The sequence below is a fragment of the Plectropomus leopardus genome, chromosome 2 (genome assembly GCF_008729295.1).
Source record: "Plectropomus leopardus isolate mb chromosome 2, YSFRI_Pleo_2.0, whole genome shotgun sequence".
NCBI lineage: Eukaryota > Metazoa > Chordata > Actinopteri > Perciformes > Serranidae > Plectropomus > Plectropomus leopardus.
The window spans coordinates 23,626,568-23,653,078 of NC_056464.1; the positions used below are offsets into that span (position 1 = coordinate 23,626,568).

Here is a 26,511-nt window from a genome sequence, read left to right on the forward strand (position 1 = left end):
TGGTAGAACATCAGGAAGAGCAACTGAGGAGGAATTAATTTTCCAGGATGGACAAACTTACAGTAGATGCTCTGTTTACAAAACAATACAATTACAGTAATCAAGACGACAAAATGATAGATAGGAAATAGGGAGGGAGTGAGGGAGAGATGCACAGCAACAACAATAATAACAAAGACTATAACAACAGTAGTAGAAATATGAATATAAATAAATGTAGTTTATGATAGTATTGTGTTGCGTGCATATATTGTATGTGACAATATAACCGTGTTATAATAACAGTGGAAGTATGACTAATAATAATAGCAGTCGGCACCAGGCAGGGCCACAGCATCAGGGCAACCACGACCCACACCAGGCACAGCTGTGATCCGAGAAGTCTACGAGACAAGGGAGCATAAAGGCTCCGGAGAAGAAGCTGAGTTATGGATATGCAGTAATAAGACATGAATATTTGTGATTGAAGAGAGAGAAAATGAGAGTGGAGCTCAGTGTTTCATATGAATCCCCTCAGCAGACTAGGCCTATATCAGCCTAACTAGGGGCTGGTTCAAGGCAAACCTGAGCCTGCCCTAAGTTGTTTGATGTGTTGGTTTAAATATATGCACATTACATGGGTGTGAGTTCAGTCGTTGTCTAATTTATGAATGCCGACATAAATCCAGGTTACTTGTGTCTTGTGTCTTTTTTTAAAGCTATTAGCATATCTCTTAGCATCGTTATCAGTGACCCGTTGCCTTAAATATGCACAAGTGGTCTGATGTCAATATATTCATAAATGAGTAAGCTATTGAAATCACAACCTTTAAATGTACATGTTTACAGTGAAAGTTGTAACAGGATGTCCAAGACACACGGCAACAGTTTTCATGTCAATATATTAATGAAAAAGCAGGCTATTGAAACCGCAACCTTTAAATGTGAGTATTTAAGGAATAAGGATTATGCCAATATAACAGCTAATTTGTGTAAATTGACTTTCAACAAGCTTTTTAACTACATTGATCTAATCCATGCTTGTCACAAGTTTTTTGGCTCTGGCACAAAAAGAAAATGTTGCACATTTTAATCCTGCCAGCAAAATTCTGATTGGGTCGGTTGTTTTTTCAACCAGGAAAACAGCTGTCAATAAGATCTAGACCTATTCTGAAATTTGCATAGCGATATAGAGAAGTGCAAAACCACGCTGCAAATTCCCCAGGTGTTTTTCTACTTGTCACACATGTTCAGACACTGAAATGATCTGCAGGTCGGACTCTCTTTCTTTGGGATATATAGTGTAAACAATAGCTCCGTAGCTGAATATGAATTGCGTTTTAGTGGTCAGTTAGATTTTAACTCACATGAACAATGTAAAAAAAAAACATGTCTGGAAAAAAGCACAATAATTTTGTATAAGACTTGGTGTAAAAGGCCTTAAATGTGTTAATCTTCACGTACATACTTTCCGCCTTGACTGAAACGTTACTCACAGGATGTGTTTGTCAGCCACTAGTGTTTCCAGTCAGTCAGCCTTTGTGTTTTCTATGCATCTATTTCACCTCTTATCTGCCGTTCTTGCTATCTGTCCTCTGCATCTGTGAAGTAATTTCATTTCCTCTCTTCTGTTGTGTATTAATTCATGTACTCCCCCAACACTCCTGTCAAAGCCGCCTTATCACAGTAGCCTTGGCTGTCGGAGCTACAAAACTCCAGAGAATGCACACAACTCATTTTCTTTTTATGTCAATGTGGTTTTTTTTATTGTTGTTGTTTAAGCATTCAAATTAAGATTTTTTTCAGACTGTAGGCAGACAGAGACAGAGATGGAGTGCAGGTGACTGAGAAGACAGACCGAGGTTTTGTTTTTAGGCCAGCAGGGACATACACGGTACCAAAGATGACAGTCTCAACAGTTAAATCATCTCACAGTCACATCTGCTCACCTTGTCATTAAACAGCATTCAGAATAAAAGTCCCTCATGTAAGCACCTCAGTCAGAAGAGACTGGCCCAGTGCTGCCCGCTCGGACTGACTTTTCCATCAGGTTGAGAGGGGTGGTGTAAACCTTTTAATAATCTGTTCAAAAGGAAAATATTAGTACCTAACAACCAGGTAAAACAGAGATACTCTGTTTATGGCCTCCAGACCGAACCTCCCCCCCCCCCACCTATCCCCTAATCCAAAAAAAAAAAAATAAGTGATTCACATGGGGAATTGTTTTATCACTTTAAGTACACATAAGGTACCAGAGTGCATAAAATAGCATCAAAATAGGTTCTAGCTAAGCCTCTAATGCCTCTAATCCTAGAAATGTCCTTAAGTCCTACAAATGTGTTAAAATCCTAGAAACGTCCTTAAATCCCAGAATCATTTTAAAATCCTAGAAATGTCCTAAAATCCCGGAAACATGTATGGGGCTGCTGCGACTGAACCCTGGCCTCCTAAGTGGTCCCTAAGCAAAGCAAGTTGAGTATCCCTGATTTAAACGCTTAATCCAATATGTCTCCCTCTTTTGAATAAATTCTGCACATTTGTCCCATGTGGGGGTAACATTAGGTGACATAGTTCTCTGTACACAACACGCGGCAGCAGCTGTTTCTACTTGCCTTTCTCTGCTGTTTTTGACAGAGAATAATTCATAAATTTAAAAAAATATTTAGCGCTCTGCTAGTGCTTCCTTTTGTTGTTTGTGCTCTTTGATTTTGAAAGTCGCCTCATATACTGTTGTTGCTACAGGCTGAGTTGAGTCGTTGGAAACAACAATATTCCATATAACATTACCAGTAGCCTGTTTATGAGAAATTTAGGGAACTTCAGTCAACTGCAGCGTCTACAAGTCTATATGTGAGGTGTTATGGGGACATCTGTAATTTGTAGCTACAGAAAATAACCTTTGCTACTTACTAATTAATTGTATTAACAACCAGAACCACTTTTCTCCTTCTTTACTAAATGTACTAAGTGAATTGAATTTCCTCAATATGTTGGGAAATCTTGGTGTAATATTTCAGGCAGATCAGATTTTTCACGGTGGGCAGAACCATGTTGCGCAAGCCAAAAAAGAAATACTCTGGAAAAAATGCTTTAGAGCATTTAAACCCACATCTTTTCACTTTTTTAGAGTCCATTTGAACAGCTAAGTTGAAATCTCTAACTGCAGTTTTTTTTACTAATTGGATTATTTGATGATCAAAATAATTGGCCGATAATTTTCTGTCAATAGACTAATAGATTAATTGACTTATCATAGCAGCTCTACTCTCAGCCAGCTCTGCTAAAATTACTTAAAATCAAATGTCTCAATCTGAATGATGTCAACAGGATGCTGAAGAGCGTCTGCTGCTGTTTGCATTTCCCAAAGTGAATTTTGTCCGTCCTCTAATCTGCCCTCCCCTTCTCTTTCTTGGCATTTCCACCCTGTTGCTTTATATTCATGTTTGTGCCTCTCCCCGTGTATTACTGAGACTTGCACTCGCTCCTACTCTCAGATACTAGAAACCTCTAGAGACTGCACTTCAGCTCATCCTCTATGTAAATCCATGAAAAAGAAAAACAGTTTCTGCACTCCTAGACTTTTCAAGGTTTCTATGGTGAGCATGTTGCAGTGTGGTGGAATATTTACACTAAAATTTACACAAAAGTTTAAAAGGTGAAAAGTTATTTTTAGGGAAAAGAAGTTTTTTACTCAACACAGCAGATGTGTAACAGCATCCCTAAATTAATAGTAGCTTCAAAGAGAAAGAAGTCGGCTGCCTGGCAGGAAAGAAAACGTGTCAGAAGCCCTTGAAGCGCCTTGTTACCCACTGTATAAGAACTCGAACATGTATTTCTCAAGTCTGAAGTAGCACGTGTCACTTTACATTGTCGGGATCTTACTAAGTTGCACAAAGTAACATTCCTGAAACACTTTCAACATTGTGCAAGTCTGAGTCTCATGTTGTCAGATGAATGTGAAGGTGAAACCCTCCAGACAGGAGCTACTTGAAGACTAGATTGGAAAATACTGCTCCATAAGTTACAGTGAATTTATTCATTAGTGCATTTTTATTTCTTATTATTACATTTTTGTGACACAGTGACTCTTGTTAATTCTTTCAGGTCACTTTACTTTTCAAATTCATATTTGAGATTTAAGTTTGAGGCGTTTGGCAGTTGCTGCCGCTTAATTTAAAAACTGCACACAAAGATGGAATACAATGTAAAGAGATTTGGCAGATATTTGATAGTGAGCAAAAAAATAAAAGTTAAATATTTTTCTATGTGATTTGTTATGTGTTATTACACATTCATTTCTGATCTGCGCCCAGCTTCAAAATTTACATTACCTGTTACCTCAAACTTTTGAGACTTTTTTTTTTAAAGAGACGGTTTGCTCCAAAATCAAAAATACACATTTTTGCTTGTGCTATTTTTCAATCTAGATTGTTTTGGTGTGACTTGTCAGTTGTTGGAGATACGAGCTGTAGAGATGTCTGCCTTCTCTCAGATATAATGGAACTGGACGGCATTCAGCTTGTAGTGCTGAAACACAAACACACACACACACACAAAAAAAAAAAAAAAAAAATTGAGACACTCTACAGCAATGTCTCCATCAAGAAATCGTGACCCGGTTACTCAAGATAATCCACAAATCCTTGTTTTGAGCATTTTCTTACAGGAACTATTTTCTTTCTACCAAATTACACCCACCAACTGTATCACTGCGCAGAGGGAAGGGTGCATAAAAATATGTAAATATGCAAAAATCTGTATTTGGGGGATGAACTGTCCCTTTCAGTTAGTATCTCTGGCAGAGGCTTGTTGATGTTAAATGCTGTGAGATGAGAGAGATTACTAAATCCCCATCTAATAAAAAAATAACGATGACTATTCAATTTTGATTTAGAAGGGCAAATGTTTTCTGCAATATATGTTTAAAAGAGGGAAGATTTTCTTGGGTGCTGCATCATCCTGTTGTCTTCAGAATCATTATTAGTTGAGCAACTATTAAAATAAAATAAGGGGGATATATGCTTTCTTTTATACTCTTTTTTAATCACTCAATTGTTGTGTCTGAATAAGTTTAATTTAAAGCTGCAACAAACTAATTTCATTATTGACTAATCTGCTTATTATTTTCTTAATCGTTTAGCATGGTCACGGTCTTTAAATGTCTCGTTTGTGTGAGCAACGGAAAAAAAACAACCCAAGAGCCTTCTGTAAATAGCTTTGAGCAAAAAAAACAAGTTATTTGATAAAAAAAAAAAAAAACACACAAAAAAGTGTGACTAATCAACATTATCAGGAAATATCCTTAAATACCACAATACACAGATAGAGTATCCACATTGGCCTTAAGGGGACCATGAGATTTTTAATCTAGTGCTCTCCCAATTGCGCTATTAGGGGCATGTCCAAAATAAAAGTCTGCTTATCTTAAATTATGTAAAGGTTCTACAAATATAGGCTCTTATATTTGCATTAAATGAATCATTTGCAATTTGGAAACACTTGATATGCGTATGCACAATGCATGCTGGGATTCCCCGAACCTTTAGCAGGTTAAGTTGTTCATGAGATGGACACATTTATTTGGCTTTTTTATGTTATCTCCATTTTGTCTCTGTATTCCTCTCATTGTTTAAATCTCTCAGTGGGAAGAGTCATAATGGGATTAACAGCAGTCACTTTGTCAGAACTCAGTTTCAGTTTCATCATGACAGATGTCTCATTTTCATTTCAAAGCAGAGAGTCGAGCAATGACAACACTCCAGTGGCTCCTGACAGAAGTGAAGGTGCTCTTTGGTAAAAACATGCCGCTGTTTCTAGAAACAAAGAGGGATTTTTATGACATTTCTTCTTTGATCCACATTGGAGTGATGCGAGGTTTCAACATAGACTCAAACCCACAACTTTACCAGCCTCTTGCTGAGATGTCCCTCTCAGACTTTTGCTCTGAATCTTTCAGTTTTCTGACCCTACTGTTCTACCAAAGTAATCCCATTCTTTGACTCCATGTCCCGTCCTTGCACTCGCTGTTGTTTTTCTTCCTCTTCTTTCTTCTTCTCGCTTATCTTTGTCTTTGCTTAGTGGCGTAGCACTGCCACACTCACACCAATTAGCTCTGATGGAGAAAAGTGCTGTTGCTGACAGCGGCTAGATTGGAGGATTGTTTACAGGGAAAAATTCTCCTTCCTCTCCCACCCTATAATCACGCCCAAATGTAACAAGGAAAATACTTTCTGTCCCTCTGTCTTTGTCTCTGTGTCTCTGTGGATGGGTGTGAGTTATGGCTGTGTTGCCAGCTTTGTCCCAGATCCAGGGAACAACCCACACAATGGGCGAGATGTCAGAATGACTGTGTCCAAATTGGCTGAATGTGTTCTCAGTTTTGTACTCAGCAATATGCGATTAAAAGACTTTTGTGGGGATACAGTTTGACGGCGTAATAGACTTCTTGTTCGTCTGTGCTCTTGGTGACAAATGAGTCTCTTTTCATCGTCTTCCTTCGATGATTAAGGTGCTGAAGCATACAGCGTCAATACAGTGCAGTTAAGTATTCACTGTATGAATTATATTCAGCATCAGACTCAAAAATAACAAAGACTGTCCTTTTCAGCCGGCATTTCACTGTCCGCCAAACAAGAGGTGACTGTGTATGTCAGTCTGTCACCAGAGTTACTACTCACATTACTAGACTGAGTTACGAACAGCAGCTACGGGCAAACTGTGTCAACTCTGTTCCCACAATATCACTTCTCTACTCTTAATCAATCTCTTTCTTACTTTGTTTCTCGCCGTGTCATACTTCTTCTGTCCATGTACCTCCGTCTGAGATTATACACTGGAAAGTTGTTACAGTATTAAAGATTAAAGGGATACTTTGATGATTACAACCAGTTTTTTATCAATAAAATGTGTGCAATATGTGTAGATCAACTGACTTCACTCCAGCTAACCACTGCCTAGATATCCCTCCTGCTGTACTTTACTATTTTACATATTGCTCACCACCCCTGCTGTCATCACCGTGGGCACAACTATTATAGAGCTAGATCAAGAGACTTACCAGACCCTCTATCTGTCTCTCAAACTCGGACCGAAATCCAATGAATTAGTGAAACTAGGCAGTTCTTAGGGAATATAAATCAAGTTAATGTTACAGTACTGCTTATTTCTCTTTTAAAATGTGCCTAGAAACACATTTTAGTGTTGTGTTTAGCTGTAATAGGGTTTGGGATGTTGGTACCATATTGTTTCCTGCACAGTGCAAACAGAGGGCCGGCAAAAAACAAGATCAAATGGTAAAACTAAGCAGCTCTGATTGAATACAAACCAAGATTCTGTTACTGAGTTGCATATTTCTTGCCTCAATTGTTTTCAGCTTACCATTAAAATGTAGTACGAGATTGCCAGCCGCTATTGTTTCACATGGACAATCCCACATTACATCACCCACCAGCGGGAGCATCAATTAGTCTGGTCGCTGCATTCTGGTAGTTGTGTTTTTTCTACCTGTTAAGCAAAAGTGAATTCCACAGTCGCTTTTTCTCTGTTTTGTCTGGTCATGTATCACGGATTTCAAAAGTATTTGCATCTTTCTACTGCATAGGAGGCCTACTTTTATGTTAGGACTCTCAATATCTGTGAAATACTTCCTAACCACATCTCTTCTTTTCCCTTTCTTCCTCTCTCTCTCACGACAGTGTTGTATAGATAACTATGAGGAGATGGTGAAGATCCTGCTGGACCGAGGAGCCAGCGTCAACGCTCAGGACAACGAGCTGTGGACACCGCTGCACGCCGCTGCTACCTGTGGCCACGCAGGACTGGTCAAGATACTCATTGCACAGTAAGACAGTTATCTTTCACTGGGGTTCGCTTTAACATTTCATAGTGGAGCTGACTTGCCTGAAACATCTTTACTTCTGCACCTCTGCTTAAATCTGAAATAAGGTTAAGGTTACTTTATTGTCTCTGGAAAAAAGGATCTTTCTTTAGGGAAATGGCTGTATCCAAAACAAACATAAAATAGGATAAATATAAGATGAACTTTTACTGATCTCCAAGGAGGAAATTCAGTTTGGCATCAGCACAAGGAAAGAAAAGATAAACATAAATAGAGAAAGTTAAAAGTAAATAAATTGAATAAGAACACAAGCAAAAATTTAAACTATCAAAGACCAATTAAAGACAAAATTACAAGGTAAAGTGACAGTGGCGTGATTCATATTTTAATATAATGAAATATAATCGCAATAAAACACATCAAATAAGGAACTCATCTGCAAACATTAGTCTGAGATCAAACAACCAAGCAAATTAGTCACAAAGCCATTAGGATATTTTGAAGGCAAAACAACTCCTTAATTCATGAATCACAAGTAAACAAACACATCTCGCTTTATATGCTTCTAAACAAACAGGATCAGTGACAATCTGCAGGAATTTAAATGAGTAAAGCCATCATTCGGGACCAATATTTGCTGTTATTAGACTGGAGGGACTTACATACAGTACTTCTAAGAGCTCCTCTGTTTATTGCATTTGCACCACAAACACAAGGAACAACTGTAGTTCTTAGTGCCGTTTTGAGGGACATTTTTCAGCTCATATTTACGAATGGGTACTCTCTTCACACAAGAGGAACCTTGATCAATGTAAGCATGTTAATTGGTCAAAAACGGCCAATACAGCACAGGCAACTGCCATTTCCAGAAACCCATAAGCTGTGTAGATAACACAAAACACAAACAGCTCATAACAAAAACATGTAAGAAAACAGGGACAAATGGACTGACAGTGAATTCTGCTGAAAGAGCAGCATGTAGCATTATCAGTGAGAAAGTAAAACATATACATTTTTGTGGCAAAGTTAACAAAAATGTATTGAAAAAAACAATCGGATGCTGATATGTAACAAAAAACTCACCAGGCTGGCTGAAAGTTGGTTTGATAATCACTTGAATAATCACTAAACACTTGAAAACACATTTTATCCCCCAGAGTCTGCATCAAGCTGAAGCTAGTTTAAAGTTTGTATTGACCAGCTGCACTAATTTCCAGAGGTAAACTCTGTCCTCTCTCTCTCTCTCTCTCTCAGTGCAGCCACTCTCTTTAGTGGGCCACTGTAGGCAGTTTGTAGAAACTTGCAAATTACTTTTTAATTTAGTTTTGTGTAATAGAAATGAGGTGTTTCTGAACCACCACAACAGAGCTGCAACCTGGAGGGGCCTGGATTAATAGTAATGCACCTTGAAAGTCGAGGCAATTCAATTCCATTCAATTTATATTTAACACAAGAGCACAATAATATGATTTCAGTGAAATGAAATCCTTCAGTTCCTTCAGATTCACTGCCAAACCCAAGCTAACAGCTGTAGCTAGAAAACAAAGCATAGCATTGTAATACAGAAAATAATTTACAAACATGAAGAACTGAAAGTGGTTTGAAGCCAAGCAGGGAAATTACATTGTCCTCTACTTTTTCCAATTGTAGGAAAGAACATAGGACATATTAGGGCAGGCAGATATTGTTGAGGTTAGTATCGCAATATTATTTACCTATACTCTAATATCAGTAAATGTCATATGGCAAATGTATTTAAAAAATCACACAAGAAGTATTCAAACTGGCGTTCAGTACAATAAATTTAACTTCAGAGGCCCATAAGACAAACTACAGTTTTAATCACATTTTGCTTGGAGTCATAAAATCAGACAAAAAAAAATGGTAAAACATGATATCTTATCATCATAGTCAATAGAGGGTAATATTGAATTATCTCTCAGCCTGAGGGCGTGCAATGATTAACAAAGTTGCTATTAGCCGTCTTTGTGATGTAAATGTGATTTATAATTCAATAATACTGACCCAGGTTCTCCAGAGGCAAAATCATCCTCATGTGTGGTTGATTTTATCCTACGAACACATTCACACCTGAACATGTGGGATATATACATATAGAGTTACATGTTTAATTAGGATTTTATTAGATCCTCTGATATATGAGCGTGCACACACAGAGAGGCAGTTGCAGATGCAGACAAATAAACATTGTGTGTGCACAAACTTCGCCGGTGGACAATTAGAGCCTGTAAGCAGTAACTAGAAACACACACATACACACACAAAATATTCAGACACACTGAAGCCATCTGTTGACACGCCAGACCTGTCAAACCACTCATCATATCACTTGGACTCATTATCCACAGTGAAATTACTGATGATTAAAAACAGCTCAATAAGGCAGGCCAACTTGTTCTGGACTCAAAGAATTTAATTAGCACCGCCGATTAGTGCTCCAACTCAGATTTATTTTGTCCAAGACTCGCCTTAGACTCTGAGTTATAGAGCAGACTTTTTTCCCAGCATTTTTTGGGACTTCTAACTGTTTTACTACAGTGATAAAAAGCAAAGCTGATGTTACTAAATCAATTATTTGAGAATCACAAAAAAATATATTAAGCTGTTGTACAGTATTTTTTTCTTTTTCTTTTTGTGTATATGATGCCCTTAAACGTAATATATTAAACACCTTTTCCTCATATAATCCTCATGTTAGCCTTGTTGTACATGTAGAACATTTATTGGCCTATAAAAATTAATTAATGACTTGTCTGCTCGTCTCCCACAGCGGTGCAGATTTGCTGGCGGTCAACTCTGATGGGAACATGCCGTACGACCTGTGTGAAGACGACCCAACGCTGGACATCATTGAGACGGCTATGGCCAACAGAGGTAGAGTTTAATGTGTGAAGAGATGGCATCAGTGCAGACATCAGGGTCTGTGTAAAAAATTCTTTAGGCTCTTAGTTGATGAGGAAATTTTTTGTGCTTCTTGAACAAGTTGGGAATCTTCAAAGTGTCTGCAGACAGATGAACAAATGAGAATATGTAACTCCTCCATGTAGCAAAATTATGCCATTGAACAGAATGTGCTGTGGCCTCTTTTGTTAGTGTTATGCCCCCTTTTAGATTTAATTTGCTCATGCTACCACTTCACCATTACAGGCTTTTAACCTTTATAGTAGTACATGGTGTTGTTGTGAAGCTAAGAGTCATACTGCTTTGCCCCCCCCCCCCCCCGCCAGGTGATGGTGACTTTCACCTTTGACCACCAAATTCAAATCAGTTCATCCTTGAGTCCAAGTGGATGTTTGTTTAAGCTAAATTGGAAGAAATTACCTCATGGCCTTCTTGACACTTTGTGTTTACGAGATAGACGGGGTCATGGTGATCTTTAACCTTCAACCACAAAATCTAGTCTGTTTGTTATTGACATTTGTGCCAAATTTGAGGATATTCCTTCAAGGTGTTCTTGCGATATCATGTTCACAGAATAAGACAATTACAAGGTTGCATTGACGTTCGATCACCAAATTTTTATCAGTTCATTCTTGTGTCCAAGTATGAAATTTGAAAAAAATCCCCTGAATGCAGACAACCTGAAAACATAATGCTTTTGGCCATGGTTATGGCTGGTGCAGCAGCATAATAACGAATGTACAGACCAAATCACAATGTTTAGTTACAACAACTTCCGGGTAGAAAATCCTCACGTCACATACATGAAATCAAACAGCACTGAGCAGAAGTCACCTCAATTAAAAAAAAAAAATCAATATCAATTTAAGTGCATGTCATATTTAGAATATATTCTCTGCTTTACCTTGCTGTCAAAAAGCCTTTTCAAACGGGGAATTAAAGCCGTTATCTCAAAGACTCCATTGACAAAAACAGTAGTTTTACTCAGCAGAACACTGAGTTGCTGATCTACTTCGATCAGTTAATTTCTAAGGTAAAGCAGAGCAAATGTTCAGAAATACTTACTTTTTTAAGCAGCTAAAAGACATTTTGCTGTGGCGTTTGGATCCTGTGCAGGTAGATTTAGTTTATGAAGGATGATAGCAAAATAATAAACTAAATAAAATAAGCACAGCAGCAACATCACGTAGGTCATACCACCATGTTTAACTTTATCCCATCATTTTACAGTTACGGCTGAAAATTACAGAAATGTACAAGTTACTTAAACTTAAAATATCTCCGAAATTAGAAACAACTGCCAGGTGTCTACCTGGAAGTAATTGTTGATTTTAGCATGACATCACAGTGATTTGGTCTATATGGATATTAAGTAGTGTTGTTGATAGATACATTTTGACATTTTGGTGCAAAGTATTTAAACTCTTCTTACTGTGTTCTAAATATTCATAGCAACTGTCCTCTAATTGTTGAAATACGGCTCCTCTCAGCAATATGAAGGAGTGACTGGGTGTGTCTTAGCCCCCGTCCAAGTCCTGCCCATGTTAATACTTTTTACATGTTCTAGAGGCAATTTTGAATTTCCAGAGTAGAGGCACTTCAGCCAAAACTCTGGGGTTTAGATACTCTTTAAAGTGTGTTGCTCTTTCTGTAGCCCTGTACACACAGTTTTGGCCTGTGAAGACACTCAGATCTACCATGCCAAGTTACTTTCCCTACACTATGATTTGACTGTCGCTGGTTGGAAATTGAGGGTCTCAACTATTGCACAGTTCTGTTTATTTGACATTTGTCTTAAACCTCCACAAACCCTTCTCTTGTATTAAAAAGTATAAAGCTTCCTTAACCTTCACAGCAGGATCAAAGAGTGTTTGTAGCTTCTGGCAGTCTTGAAAATATGTCAACCGCAGGAACAGATTGTTGAGGAAGATGGCAGTGGGGGTTGTGACCTCAGAAAGCACTTAGTGTCCCGCACAGTTTCAGGATTGACACCTCGGGGAGCTCTGAGATATTCACAGCTCTCTCACTCCCGACGGGATGCAGATTGGGATACTGTATATTCATGGAGTATCACTGTAAACAAACACAGTCTGCACAGTTTTTGTGAGTGTGATTGTGTGTGTGTGTGTGTGTGTGTGTGTGTATGATGTGTCTGAGAGAAAGTTCAAGGAGATCAGCGCCGACATGCACATCAGTGAGGCGAGAGGGGGGAAACTCACGCTGTGTTTTAGCATTTCTGCGGGTGTTTGTGTGATACGAGGAGAGACTGGAACAAAGAGAGTCAGGGTGACAGACGGCTTTATTTGCACTGAAGTTAAATCACGCTCTACCTTCTTAACCGAAGCTCTTGTCAATGTTTTGTTTTTGTTTTCCAGTAAACAGCTGCATCTATAGGCAGACATGTGAACACAGTTGGAGACAAAGCAGCAAAATCTGTAGCTGCGGGGGCTTCGAGTGAATGCACAGGTCGGCTGCTAAAACGTAGTCGGGTTAAAGGGACAGTTCAGCATTTTGGGAGATATGCTTATTGGCTTTCTGGTACAGTGTTAGATGATCAAGATCACTGTGTTATTGTTTTGTAGCCAGTGGTGAAAGGCGGTGATTTTTGTTATTTGTTCCAGGTCCATCCCTGTTGACCTTAGTTTCAATGCTAGTGCTGTAAGTGGCTGCAGCACTAATATTGTTCATATCTGGTTACTTGATCATGATTAAAGGGCTACACACAAGGCCTAGTCTTTGATTTTTTCAGATCAACGACCCCTTAGCCAAAAGAGAGGTGGAGCTAATATTGTATAAAAGTTAGTTGTACTTAAGATCATTCTCTGAACATTTTTAGGTCTTCTCTCATTTTTTAAAAAAATATTATGAATATCATTTTTATTAGTGAATGAGCAGTACAAAAAAACAACAACAACAAAGAAACAGGGTAGTGACAGTGAACTGGGGAATACAGACAAGACAGGACAACAAACATATAAAAAACAATCAGGCATTATCATATTTGCTGTTATTGATATGCAAAGCAGTTGTTTTACTGTATTAGGGGTGGTTATTGAGGGCAATCATGTGCATACATAATAATGAATATGACAATAATACTTTAACATGTTTAAAAAATAAAAAAGTAATAACGATAAATTTTATTTATAGAGCATGTTTTGAAACAAAGGTAAACAATGCATGTTTAAACAAAATAAATAAGGAAATTTCAAGAAAAACATAGAAACGGCAACCCCAACAATGACATAAATATCATCCATGAAACAGATAAGCAAGTTGGCAGCCAAATGCCCAAAAGATATCACTGAGGCATATAAAATCAGACAATTAGAATAAAACAAAAATTTAAGAATACCTGCTGACAGTGTGAGGATGATACAAATTAGGATGTGTTTAAATTAAACAGTTTGCTAAAATAATAAAAGTTTTTTAAAGAACATATTCATAAAATTAAGTAAATGTGAAGTAACCTGAATAAATAAATAAAGAGAGAAGAAAAAAAAGGCAAAGTGTTGGCACATCTTGTCACCCTCCGCGGGTGCCCCGAGGGTACCAGAGCTCAGGTGGAGGTCAGTTAGGATGGGCTTTCTATTTCTCTTAATCACACTGTTTTGTTGTGCTGCTTTTCAAGGTCTTATCTCGTTTATGCTTCCTGTAGCTGCTAAGTCAGCAGCAGTTGTACCGTGGCTAGGTGTGTTTGCCTCCCCCTCTGCACTCTCTCTGGTGGTTTATGAGGTGGACGGTGTGTTAGAGTCTCTTGCTTAAAAAGTTTGAAATGATCAATTTTGCCTCACAAGAATGTCTGTACATTGGAATAAAAATACAGCTAATTGATCAATATGTTTCGGAAGTACACAGTGGCTCACTAAATAGTTCACCTCCCCTTTATGGATAAGTGTCGCACAGTGAGTTAGCTCAAATTCGGTTTTCTGCAGGTTATGCCACATTTTCTTCATTGCTTCTTGGTAAAAAAAAACTCTGTAAAGGGTTTTTGACTGGTGCGGGAAAAAAATACCCCACAGAAAATTTTACCTGCTCTGAAAACTTAAGTGGCATTTGAAAGTTTTAGAGTCATAAACATAACTGATACAACTTAAGGTCATATTTATTATTAATTTACGAAAAGTCTGGACAAAAACAATATTTGTTCTTGTTGTTAAAAGCTTTCTGCTGTGTTATATCATTATTATTTTAGTTGTTATTTTGTCTAAATACTGCTCCTGCTATAAACATGTCTGAACAGCACTTGCCTCTTTTGTTGACATTTAAACTGCAGATGTCTGAGGTTGATGGGAAATACCATTCATTAAACTCCTTAGGAGCCAGAAATATTAAATAAACAAGGATATTCTTATTTAGACACAAGAAACAAACCACACAACAAGCTAGGCTCTGTCCCAAAGCTGTATTTTTAGTTGTTACAAATGCCGGTTGGTTGAGGTCCCAGAAGTTCTGGTTTCACTTTGACTCTGTGGATCTACTTTAAAGCTAACCAAACTAAAGTGTTATTTATCTTGTTTGTTTACCTCTGTGGCTGTGCTGTGGTTTGCTGTCGATATACTGTAGTGCCTTTACATGTTAGAGAAATAGTAGCAAACAAGAGAAGGTGGAAAAATACTCATTTTTTTCTTGCTAAAGGTGCCCTTCATCATAAAAGCGAATCCCAAGAGCCTCAGTGGAGCTGCCCCGTGGTAAACTGCAGAAAACTGCAGAAAACTGTGGAAGCTGGATGCTGCTGAAGAGCATCATGGGAGCCCTGTTATGAGTGCTGCATTGTAAACAAGTGCAGGGTTAATGATTGTGATAGTTTTAACAGTGCAGACAGAGCACATGACTGCACATTGTGTGGGTCGCATCCTGGATGTGAGGCGATATTGGAAAGACAGAGAGAGAGAGGCTGGGGGCTCGCAGAGGGAAAACAGAGACCGCCGAAAATGAGGTTCTCAGCTTACAATGGGATCTCTGGAGCTGCAGAATGCAGATAGCGGTACAGTAGGTGAGAAGAATGATTATTAAGCCGATCAAAGGGAGCGTGGTGCTGCTAATTGCTCCCGTAATGTTCTCAGTACTGTACTGCTGGATTAGACTTCTCTCTCCAGAGACACCGCAGGGATGGGCACACCGTCTCTCTCTCTCTTTCTCTCTCGCTCGCTCTTTCAGACACACACAGCACTTGCTATGCAGCATCGACTGATCTGACTCTTCCTTGATCCTCCCCTGCTGAGCCCAGTTCATCTGCGATGAGCTGCAGTGATAAGGGGGAAATATCTACCAGGAACTGAACCAGTGAAATAGATTCACTATTCAAACCACACAGCTAATTTCATGTGCATCCACCTCAATCAAACCTGAAGATTTAGATTATTCCCTGAGAAACCGTGGCACTGGTGAAGTTTCTTTTTTTTTTTTTCAAGAAAAGATTTGATCAAGTTCTAAAAATATTCGTTATTAACTTTTTTCATAATTTATTTAGAACACACACAAAGTGACAGGGCTAACTGTAATATCGCATGGCAAGTGTTACTTTACCATTATTATTGGGTTTAATGTCAGAGTTTGGCCTTTTTGGTGTGAGTTTGGTTGGACCATCGAAAGGCTCAGAATTGGATGCGAGCCATTACTACTATTCTTAATTACTAAACTATTAACCCCCTGGTCGTGTAATGTCAAGTCAAAGCTTTGAATATTCACAGGTACTTATTTCTGAAGCTTGAAGTCCCCCACAATGGTATTCGGGACAGCCTTAGGAATATACTACAGAGAACAGACAGGAATAGGAAAATCAAATGTCTGGAGCAGAAGCTTATTCCTACAAACGGATCGTCATCCGTTGTTTGGAAATATTTTGGATTTAGGGCAAGAACAATTCATATGCAAGTGCATGAAACTTCTGACTGTGCTGCATAGCAACACAGCTAAGCTGAAAAAACAGCACAATCTGCAAATCCATGAATGCATGATGGCCAAGAAGAACGGCGATGCTAACATTACCTCGCCGAATTCACGTCTATGTCCAGCGGTAATCAGACTTCCACAACAGCAACGCTGTACATCATTCAGCTCCCAAAGACAAACTGGACACAAAAAAACAGTTGCATTTGGCCAAAGATACAGTATGTGCTCAATAACCACTGTTTTCTTTGGTTGCATTCTGTGGTGGCACTTATTTTTAGTCAGGACAAAATGTTATTTATATTTTGCTTCCAGGAGCTGTTTTGTGAAAAAGGACTAGTCTTATTTTGATGCAGAGATTTGTTATTTAGCAGGAATGTAGCACAACAGGTGTTTATTTAGTTGAAGAAGTGCAATGAAAATATTTTGTCCCTTAAAAAATGTGAATAATCATGAAAATAATTGTGATCTCAATATTGATTATAGTAATCATGATTATCATTTTGGCCATAATCATGCAGACCTGATATATAGTTTTCTGTTAACTACATTTGTTATAGTGTGACAATGAGTGATGTTTGCTGTATTATACATTTTTAAATCCTTTGGGGCATTGTTGAAATGGGGCATCACTGTAGCTAAATCAAAACATGACAGAAACCAAAGAGACGGAGGCTTGCTGGCAGAAACAACAGAAGACACAGAAGAAAATAGCAGCTGGAGGGATGCATTTTATTTAAGGCAACAAAGAAAACTGTCATCGTCCTGATTACTGTGCCTCTAAACACCCTGCGGTTGTGAATGTGAAATTCAGAGCTTCCCTCTGCATCATTTTTCAGAATCACTGGCCGTCACATGTCAGTGTGGGCCACAGCCGAAACAAGAGTGTGACACTGAAACAGAGGTTGACTTTATAAAAGGGGGGCTGGAGGTCAGCACGTTGGCTTAGTGGATATAGATTTGCCATCAGCTTCACTCGCCCAGGTTCAATTTATAACTCAGTGTCAGGGGAAAGGTCGTAGGGCTGAATACTGACACAAACATACGCCCTGTCATATGAAGCCTGTCTGCTACTACTTTTATTTTCATGCTCCACTCCATGCTCCAGTAAAAATAAGAGTAAATATTCCAGCTATGATCTTCTGTTTCCAGCTGCTTTCACTAGATGCAAAGTTAACTTTTTCAAGTGACAAATTAAAAAAACAACACGAAAACGTATTTATTGTAGTTTGAGGCATCATGCACCTCATTCACTTTTTCAAATTCAGTCACACGCTTTGAAAGTATAAGCGTTGCAGTTGTGACTGACAGGCTGCTTTCATTATTGTTAATCTGACATTTCTTTAAATTTGCTGGACAGTACGCTACATTACTGCTGAGCTGTAGGGGAAGAAGTCAAGTGTGGCGGTCACACTTTTGAGTCGTACCTAGCAGTAAGGCGATGGATTAGAGGAGGAATTTAGAGTGGCTGTGACAGACAGAATCACCTGAGCCTCACCTGGGCCAAACACCACAAAACTCTTTGCCAAAAGACAGCAGGAAAGTAAACTGTCTGCCACTCAGACAAAACAGTCATTTAATTTCTTTCTGATATTTAAAATACTGGCTGCTCTGGTCTGCCCAAGCTTAAACATTGAAATATTTAATGGAAAATTACTTTATTCCTTTAATCATTATCATTTGTATTTTATTTATAATGTTACAGATTACTAGATAGATAGATTACATTTAAAATCACACTTTTTCTTCTGTCAGTGCATAATGCAGCTGCCCTCGCAAAGGGTCTCATTCATGAGACGTGAGCAGAACGGATTTGTGTGTAGTGTTTGCAGAAGGAAATTTATGTGTATTTTGGCATTCATCAATATGTTAGTAGCTCTGTTCTTTTCATAGAAAAAAAATCTACACTTGCCTCTTGTGTAAATGAAGAATTCAGATAAATATTGCTTATAATTATAACAAATCACAATTTTTACTTTAATTATGCTCTGTTATGTTCACAATATGCAGATGCCTTTGAAACACGAAAGTTAAACATGACTAGCGCGCTGTCAGTCTTATTGGCATTCATGAACATACACACGTGCCTACAGTCAAATCCGAGTTTTCCGCAGCATTCATGAATCTGGTGCAGGTTTTTAGTAACAAGGTGATTGCGCTTAACGTTTTTTCCCCAGGATGGCAAAGGGATGACCAGCCCTATTCCCTCTTCGTGTCTTCATTTTTTTGGATTTATTAGGGTTAGGCAAGAGGACGGGGTTAGTTAGGGTAAGAATGTCAGGGTAGGACAGTCAGAGGCAGAGTGGGGCGGGTCACGCCTTTGCCATCCTAGGAAAGATAAAAACTTGTGTACTGTTGCATTGAGTATGAATTCAGTTCAGTGCTTTGTCATAACATTTCACCTTGAACTTTGAGCCTCTTGTAGAAAATCTACTCTTTTTTTTTTACATCTTGTCTTAAAAAACTATAAAATGAATCAAGTCTTTGTCTCCTGTTGCAGTCTGTAGCATGAAATTTGAATGAAAAAGTAAGAGTATGCTGTTTGGAACACAGCAGATCTTAACGTTATCACTAAACGTTACCTCTGAGAAACAACAAAATCTTTTGGAATTTGCACAAATGAATACATTTCGCTTCTTGCGGCAATAATATATTAATGTATTAATTAAACGCAAGGGTTGAAAAAAGGTAGGACTTATTTAGACTTGGATATGCTGTCATCTGTCCAGCTTCTGTCACCTGTCGGTGAGCTGTCATCCATCTGTTGCTCAGTCGATGTGACGTATCTTCTGCTGCACAGAAATCAAGACCAGACATATTAGGGGACATAAACAGAAGAAAACACATTTTTGAGTGAAGGGGGACTCTCTATTTCCAATACTTGCTGCAAAGTTTTCATCATGAAATCCAGGAAGCGTTGCTTGTAAGAAACCTCCAGTGTAATTTAAAAAATATGTTGATGTCAATCCAGAAAATGAAGCTTTCTCTTTTTGGCATTCACTTTTTGAAGTTTTATGTTGTGTCCCTGCTCCGTTATACCCCAGTTGCCTTTTCTGTCCCTCCATGATTCTCAGATCAGTGATGAACTGGCTCTGTCAGCTGATTATTTTGACTGTCAGGACAAAAACTATCCACCCTGGTGATTAACAGCGCGCTTCGGCTTGTTCATTTGATTGACAGGCATCACCCAGGAGATGATCAACGAGACACGAGCGTCGACAGAGAGGAAGATGCTGGGAGATGTTCAGGAACTGATGAGACAGGGAGAGGAGGTCAACCAACAGGACTCTCAGGGAGCTACGTTGGTGAGACTGTGCTTTGTTTGTTTTCTCTAAAAAAAAAAAAAATTTTTAAAACCAGCTGACTAAAGAGTTTTTAAATATCAAGTTTATTGTCATTTTTACTATAAAAAATATAGCTGAATCAAAATGTCACTTCTCTCAGGGCCAGGATATAAAGAAACTGTTAAAACATCAGACAAAATATACTGCAATAGAAGTTAGAACAGGGAACGTGCAAACAACAGGGAAAAAAAAAAGTTTTATATACATTCATAATTGTGGCGTTCAAATCTGCACCACCAGCAGGCTGTATTGACACCAGACAGGGTGCATCATCCATAGATTCATGCAGTTTATGTGCACTGACACTATTGTTTATGTTGCCACAGAAACTGGGACTTATTAGAGCAACCAATATTTGCATATGAATGATTTGGCAATGAGACAGGACAAGATCCTAAAGTTGTTTGGAACATATAAATGTGTAGACATCATTGATCATTAACTCGCTGCCATAAAAAAATACGAGACTAAACACTACAAAGTTATAAATTAGGCAAAGTTACTCCTTCATAAGTGCCTCCAAGCCAGCAGACTCTGAGGAGTTCAAGCTGTTGTGGGTGTTTACTGTCAAGAAAAGGGCTGCAGAAACACACTCTTATCAAACTATCGAAGATCACAGGTCTACACTGAGAGGAAAAAAGAAAGGGTGAGTAAATATTCCGAGAACCATCTTTATCGTAGCTTCACCTTTTAATGATTATGCGCTCTGCAACACTGGCTCATGAGGCTGTAAAACGTTTAAAGTTAATCAGGCGTTTAGAGACTCATTATAATCTTCTTAAAGACGAATCAGCTGTGTGATTTCAAAATGCTCTGCAGATAAAAAAGGGTGATCTGTCTGTGAGCACTGAGTTTACCTGCAGTCATAATTTAAAAGCAATGTAGTGGTGCATATGCATGAATTAGGAAGAACATTAATACATCATGAGAAGTGACTGAGAATCCTAAAAGCAGAATTTCACCCCTGAATATAGAAACGGATGCAAGATCAGATCACAAATTTACTTAAAGCCCCCCTTCTGTGTATTGTCTGATTAGACATACTCTTCTCAAAATATTTTTTGACAAATAACTAAATTGTGCTCAAAGTTAGAAAAGAAGGTTGTTGCTAAAATGAGAAGACGACAGATGACTCTAGTAAAACCTTCAGGTCTTACATCACCCTTCAAGCTTACACAGGTGCACTGTCATGCTTCTTAGATGTATTTACATACATTTTTACATAACGGATACGGACTGTTTGCAGAGCAGATATGTTACAAAATATATCTTTTTACTGGCTACACCTGCAATCCACATGCAGTTTAAGGCTCTGTGTGTGTGTGTGTGTGTGTGTGCACACGCGTGCGTGCGTGTGTGTGTGTGAAACAAGATGGTTAGCCGTCGTTTTGGAATTGCATCAGTTTCTTTAGGTTTAGACCCAGCACAGCACTGTGAAACTTAAAAGGTTTTTATATCGAGTTTGTATCATACAAATAAGTGAAGATCTACAATGTGGGGTATTTTATCATAGGTGTGCTATGCAGCATTTAAAAAAACAAAAAACAAAACAATGTATAGACTCATAAAGAGGTCATTTCTATCAGTCGTCTCTTCTGACCCACTAGAAGTTCGTGGTGGTGTATTCATCTGCAAGTTAGCAGCATGCATCCAAAAGGAAGCTTCAAAAGTCTAGACACAGCACCTGGAAAGCACAAGTATAGCGAGGCGAAACGCCAAGTGGACAGAGCTTGTACTAAAATGAAAGTGAATCTGGGGTTGGTCTCCACTTTCATTGGCAATTGTGTCTACGAATTTAATAATTCTACAATTCTAAATTCTACAATTTCATTTAGCAGACCCTTTTATCCAAAGCGACGTACAACACAAGCAAGAATTTAGACTTAAGGGAAAAACCCTTAGTAAGTGCAAAAAGTGTTTCAGGTGTGATTGGTCACAGGTATTGCTGTCTAGTGGCATTTTTTTTTTTTTTTAGAAACCAAAGTAATAACCAGTAGTGATCTCAGCATCTGAGATTCAACAATCTCAGTATCACTACTTACGATGACAATCAACATACAACATCACACAACTTTGTCAGTGCTAGATAATAAAAAATGCATTTCAAGAAAAGATGAAAACTTCAAACCAGATGATTCATGAACAAATATAGCATCGGCAAAGACAAAAATCAAAGACTGTAAAGATGTATATTATTGAGCAATAACAAAAGCCTAGCTGAGGTGCAGTGAAACACATTTAGACAAAATAAAATCATCGTAGACATAGCTGCTGTAGATTTGTATTATTAAGACAATAAAACAGTCCTGAGACACAACGTGGACTGTAGGTTGTGCACACCATCGGTTAAGACACACAGCTGTTCATTTATCTGCATGATTCACTCTTCTGTGCCTCGGGACCCAAAAATTAATGTGTAAATCTTTTCTACTGAGAAGAGAGCTCATGTCCTGTGTGGATAAGTCATTCGTTTTGGTATTACTGTTGAAAGTGAACCCACTGTGGTCACTGTGTTTGTTTCGTTAAGAAGTTCAGTGCACTTATGCATTAAAAAGTCAAGTAGGTCACAAAAATTTGGATAATTTCCTGAGTAGAGCGTAGAATGTCACATGCCTTAATGAAGTCTTTATTATGTATCAGGGATTTATCTGTGCCGGAGAAACAACGTGACAGATCACCGGATGAAAATAACCAGGGGACATTACATGGTAGTAGCCCAAATTATCCCTGTTAAGCTTTAAAGTCTAACCACAGATTGTGTGAGCTGCTCGTCCCCTTGCTTTCTGCGTCCTGTTAATCTTCATTCGAGCACAATGAAACAAACTAGAGCATGCCTTATTAAAATCTCTGGCAAAGAAGAGACCTGGAACTGGTAGGAAGTTATGTAAGGTTAATCTTTTGTTTTCCACTGAAATACATTTTGTCCTTGTTTTGATGCGCAGGAACAGTGAGTTTCTTCTCTTGTGGTGGAAATGGTTTGATCAGACAGAGAGAGAGAGAACATTTATTCAACAATTCATGATGCTCTGTCAGTTTAACAAATGATAAATGACTTCAAGAGGGAGAGAAGAAGCTCAGCCTATAGTATGTTTGTGTGACTCACTGCAACAAAAGACAGAAACATTGTGCTAAGTAAATATTCAATTTATATTAAAACTGTAAGACTTAAACAGCTTGCATTTTGCTCTATAATATGAATAAATATTATATATTTAAAAAAAATATTGGCAACATTTTTCATGAAAAATGTAACAGAATAATATTCAAACTGACATTAATTGGACAAGTTTAGTGTTGTACACTCAAAGCCATTTCAAAGTGCTTGACATGATTCAAGAAATTAGATAGCAGCATCTAACACTTAAAATACACATTAAAAAGATTTATAAAAAAATAAATAAGTTTGAAAACAGACTAAATATAATTTTTTTTTAAATTAATACAAATTTCTTGGTTGGAGTCACAGTTGTGTCTGTGATTATTAGGGATGTGCACAGTAGTCACATCTACGTGTAGAAAATCTTTGATTTTATATGTTTTGTGATATTATGAGTATTGATACCATATTTTATGTGATATATTTGGATTTATTACCTCTTTTTCCTACTGCAAATTAAGGAAAAAATTGTCAACATCTGTTTTTATCTGGTAAGATTATATGTCTGTACCTCTCACTTTATGCATTTTTATTGCAGGAACAGTTATTTGGTGTACTGAAAAAGAAACCATTCTTACTATCTAGTAGGCTACCAAAAGTTTACTTTGTTTTTGCCATAGTGGAAATTTATACATTAAAACAACTGTTGCACTGTTATGCGATAATTTCTGCACTTTATCAAGTTTCCCCCACATCACAACCATGGCAAATCTGACCTATTTCGACCAAATTGAAGTCACATAATTAATGTGCCGTTGTATAGGTAAAGGAGTTCAGTTACTATTTTTAATTTCCTTTACGGATTCCAATATCTGAGCCTGTGTTTTGGTTTATCCTGAGGATTAAATTGACATTATTGCATAAAACTGAATAAATAAATAAAACAAAAACACACACACAAAAAAAAAACAAAGCTGTATACCACCTACTCTGTGTTGATTTGAAATCATTACTATATTTGATGTATGACGTAGCTCTGGTTAAACTCTTTTTTTAAACATGCACAAAAGTACAGAGATTGTATACCCTAAAAACTACCCAATTGTGAACATTTTGCTAACAGCTAACCATACCCCATTTAACAGAAATCATTTTTTCTTTGCCTCTCTTAAACAGTTGTTGCCACAGTGCGACATGCTTTGTAGCCCGCTGTTTTAGAGCCGTGGGCATTTCCTGCCGTATTGGAAGAAATCTTCATTTTGGGCTGATGTCATTTTAAAGCCCTTATCTGCTGATACCAATAACATGCCGATATTATCATGCATCCCTACTGATTATTTATAGGAAAGTACAATAATTCATCCATCCTCTAAACCCTCTTTTGTTCAGTCACAGAGGGCTGCAGTCGGCCCAGCATGCATTTGTATTGGACCAGACCCTGAACAGGTCATCAGTCCCTCGCAGGCTAACACACACAGACAGACACAAACACCCTCACACCTACCGGCAGTTTCAAATTTCCAGTTCACCTAACCTGTATTTCTTTAGGCTGTTGGCCAAAAACTAGTTGAGACACAGAGAGCTTTTCTCAGCATCCTTTGGGCAAGAGGCAGGGTGCACCGCTGACAGGTTGTCATTGATATTGTGTGAGGAATCTGAAATGCTCATTACAAACACAAGGACAGTTTGCAGATATTATGAAACTTGTGATTTCTTGACATTTGTGATAGCCACACTCGAAGGTGGAGAAAAAAGCCAGTTTACATTAGAGGGGGGAGACATGATATCGTTTAAAAAAGAGGATAATGGAGCACATTTTCAGATGCTCTCTCCAGGATAAAGATCCACTTAAACATGTCGGGTACTCAAAGATCAAGGAGCCATCGACAATTACTGGTGTGCTATAAAGCCTGAATCGAGCCTTCGCATTCTGCTTTTCAAATATTTTTGGATGTTTTGCTGTAGATGCATTTACTGTGGGTTGTAGACACTGAACTTACACAGACAAAGCTGCTTTTAAAAGATTTGTAGTGCATTCGAATTGCTACAATTCTTGAGTGATTTTTCTCGGTACACTTATTGCTCTCCAGGAGAAAGAGAAAGAAAATCTCAGTACTAAAAACGCCTGTGATTACCTCATATATGTTTGTTTTGTTTCCATGAATTCATTTGTTTTCCATTTGAGTCTCTGTTTTTTTCACAGCCCCTTTAATTGCTACCTCATTTGATTTATTTCATTGAGTTGTCACAAAATATCAGGTGCATGTGTGTGAACCCCTGCAGTGCACAAGGCTGTGAGTCTCCTCCGCCAGTTATAATAAATCCTTATTTCCGCATGAAGATCAATAATGCTGGATGTCATGGTTTGTGCCTCTCTCTCTCTTCAGTTTAAGCTCATGTCTTCACCAGTTGACCAAGATGTGTTTCTTCTCACTAGTCAGACTTTGAGCGGGGTCTAGGTTTATTGCTATAGCAACCAAATAACCTTGAACGAGTCATCAGGTTTCATTTCTGATACAGATGAAATGAAGGCTGCCATTGGCTTCATATTATGTGTGTGAAGGTTTCTCAGACAGATTCAGAAAAGCAGAGAAAGTTACCACAAAAACAACACTAATTTATAATTTTAATTTTAACCCCTTAATATGCTGTAGCTCAAATGTCTAAACACCTAAAAGAAGTCCGAGCATTCAAGAAACACACTTTTTAAGTTAAGCTTGTAAAGTTTTCTCATTTAGTTTCCCCTTAAAGTAGCTTGCAACAACAACGTTGCATGCAACAACAGTGAATATATTGATGTATTAATTGATTGGGTACAGCAAAACTATATCAAAACATCCGTTTACAACATCTCACATATCAGTTTAATCTAAGTCTCACTGATCAAGTCGTGTGCTCAGTACTTCAGAAACACGTGCATTTTTGCTTGTCTGGCTTTGAGGGTTAAGTTTCACTTTTAGCTCAGTTTTAAATAGTGAAGTTTTAATGAAGATGCTGAAGTCCTGAGCAGGCAGCTGGATAAATGAGACTAGGATTATACTGCAAGAGTTTTGTGAGAGTGTGTAAATGGATGTTTTGATATAGTTTTGCTGTTGTTAAACATGGTCCCTAATCAATCATTAAATCAATATGTTTGCTGTTTTTGGTGGAGGCATGCAAGAAAAAGAGTTTTCTGAAGTAATTCAAGGTAATGTAGCATGACTGATTAACAATGGTCATTTTGTGGGTTAAGTATTCCTTTAACTTTTTTAAAATTGTCTTTTGCCGGTGTCTTTGACTGGATTGCATACAGAAACATTTTGTGTCACCTTCTGCAGCTCATCGTTGAATAAATGATGTGTTGAGCTGACAATTGGTTGGATAATCACATAGTCGCTACAAGATTAATAAGCAGAAGTTAAATGATCAATTTTAATGGTTTTCTTTCCTATCAAGCGTTG

At 38.0% G+C, this 26,511-nt stretch overlaps 1 protein-coding gene across 4 annotated transcripts in view; it reads left to right on the plus strand.

The window, feature by feature from the left end:
- Nucleotides 1–26,511, plus strand: part of ppp1r16b (protein phosphatase 1, regulatory subunit 16B) — a 122,110-nt gene that overhangs the window by 87,516 nt on the left and 8,083 nt on the right. For all 4 annotated transcript variants that reach the window (XM_042505641.1, XM_042505657.1, XM_042505649.1 and 1 more), the window contains exons 4-6: nucleotides 7,674–7,819; nucleotides 10,608–10,711; nucleotides 19,811–19,935. In XM_042505641.1, coding sequence (XP_042361575.1) covers nucleotides 7,674–7,819; nucleotides 10,608–10,711; nucleotides 19,811–19,935 — 375 coding nt within the window. The remainder of the gene's footprint in view (nucleotides 1–7,673; nucleotides 7,820–10,607; nucleotides 10,712–19,810; nucleotides 19,936–26,511) is intronic.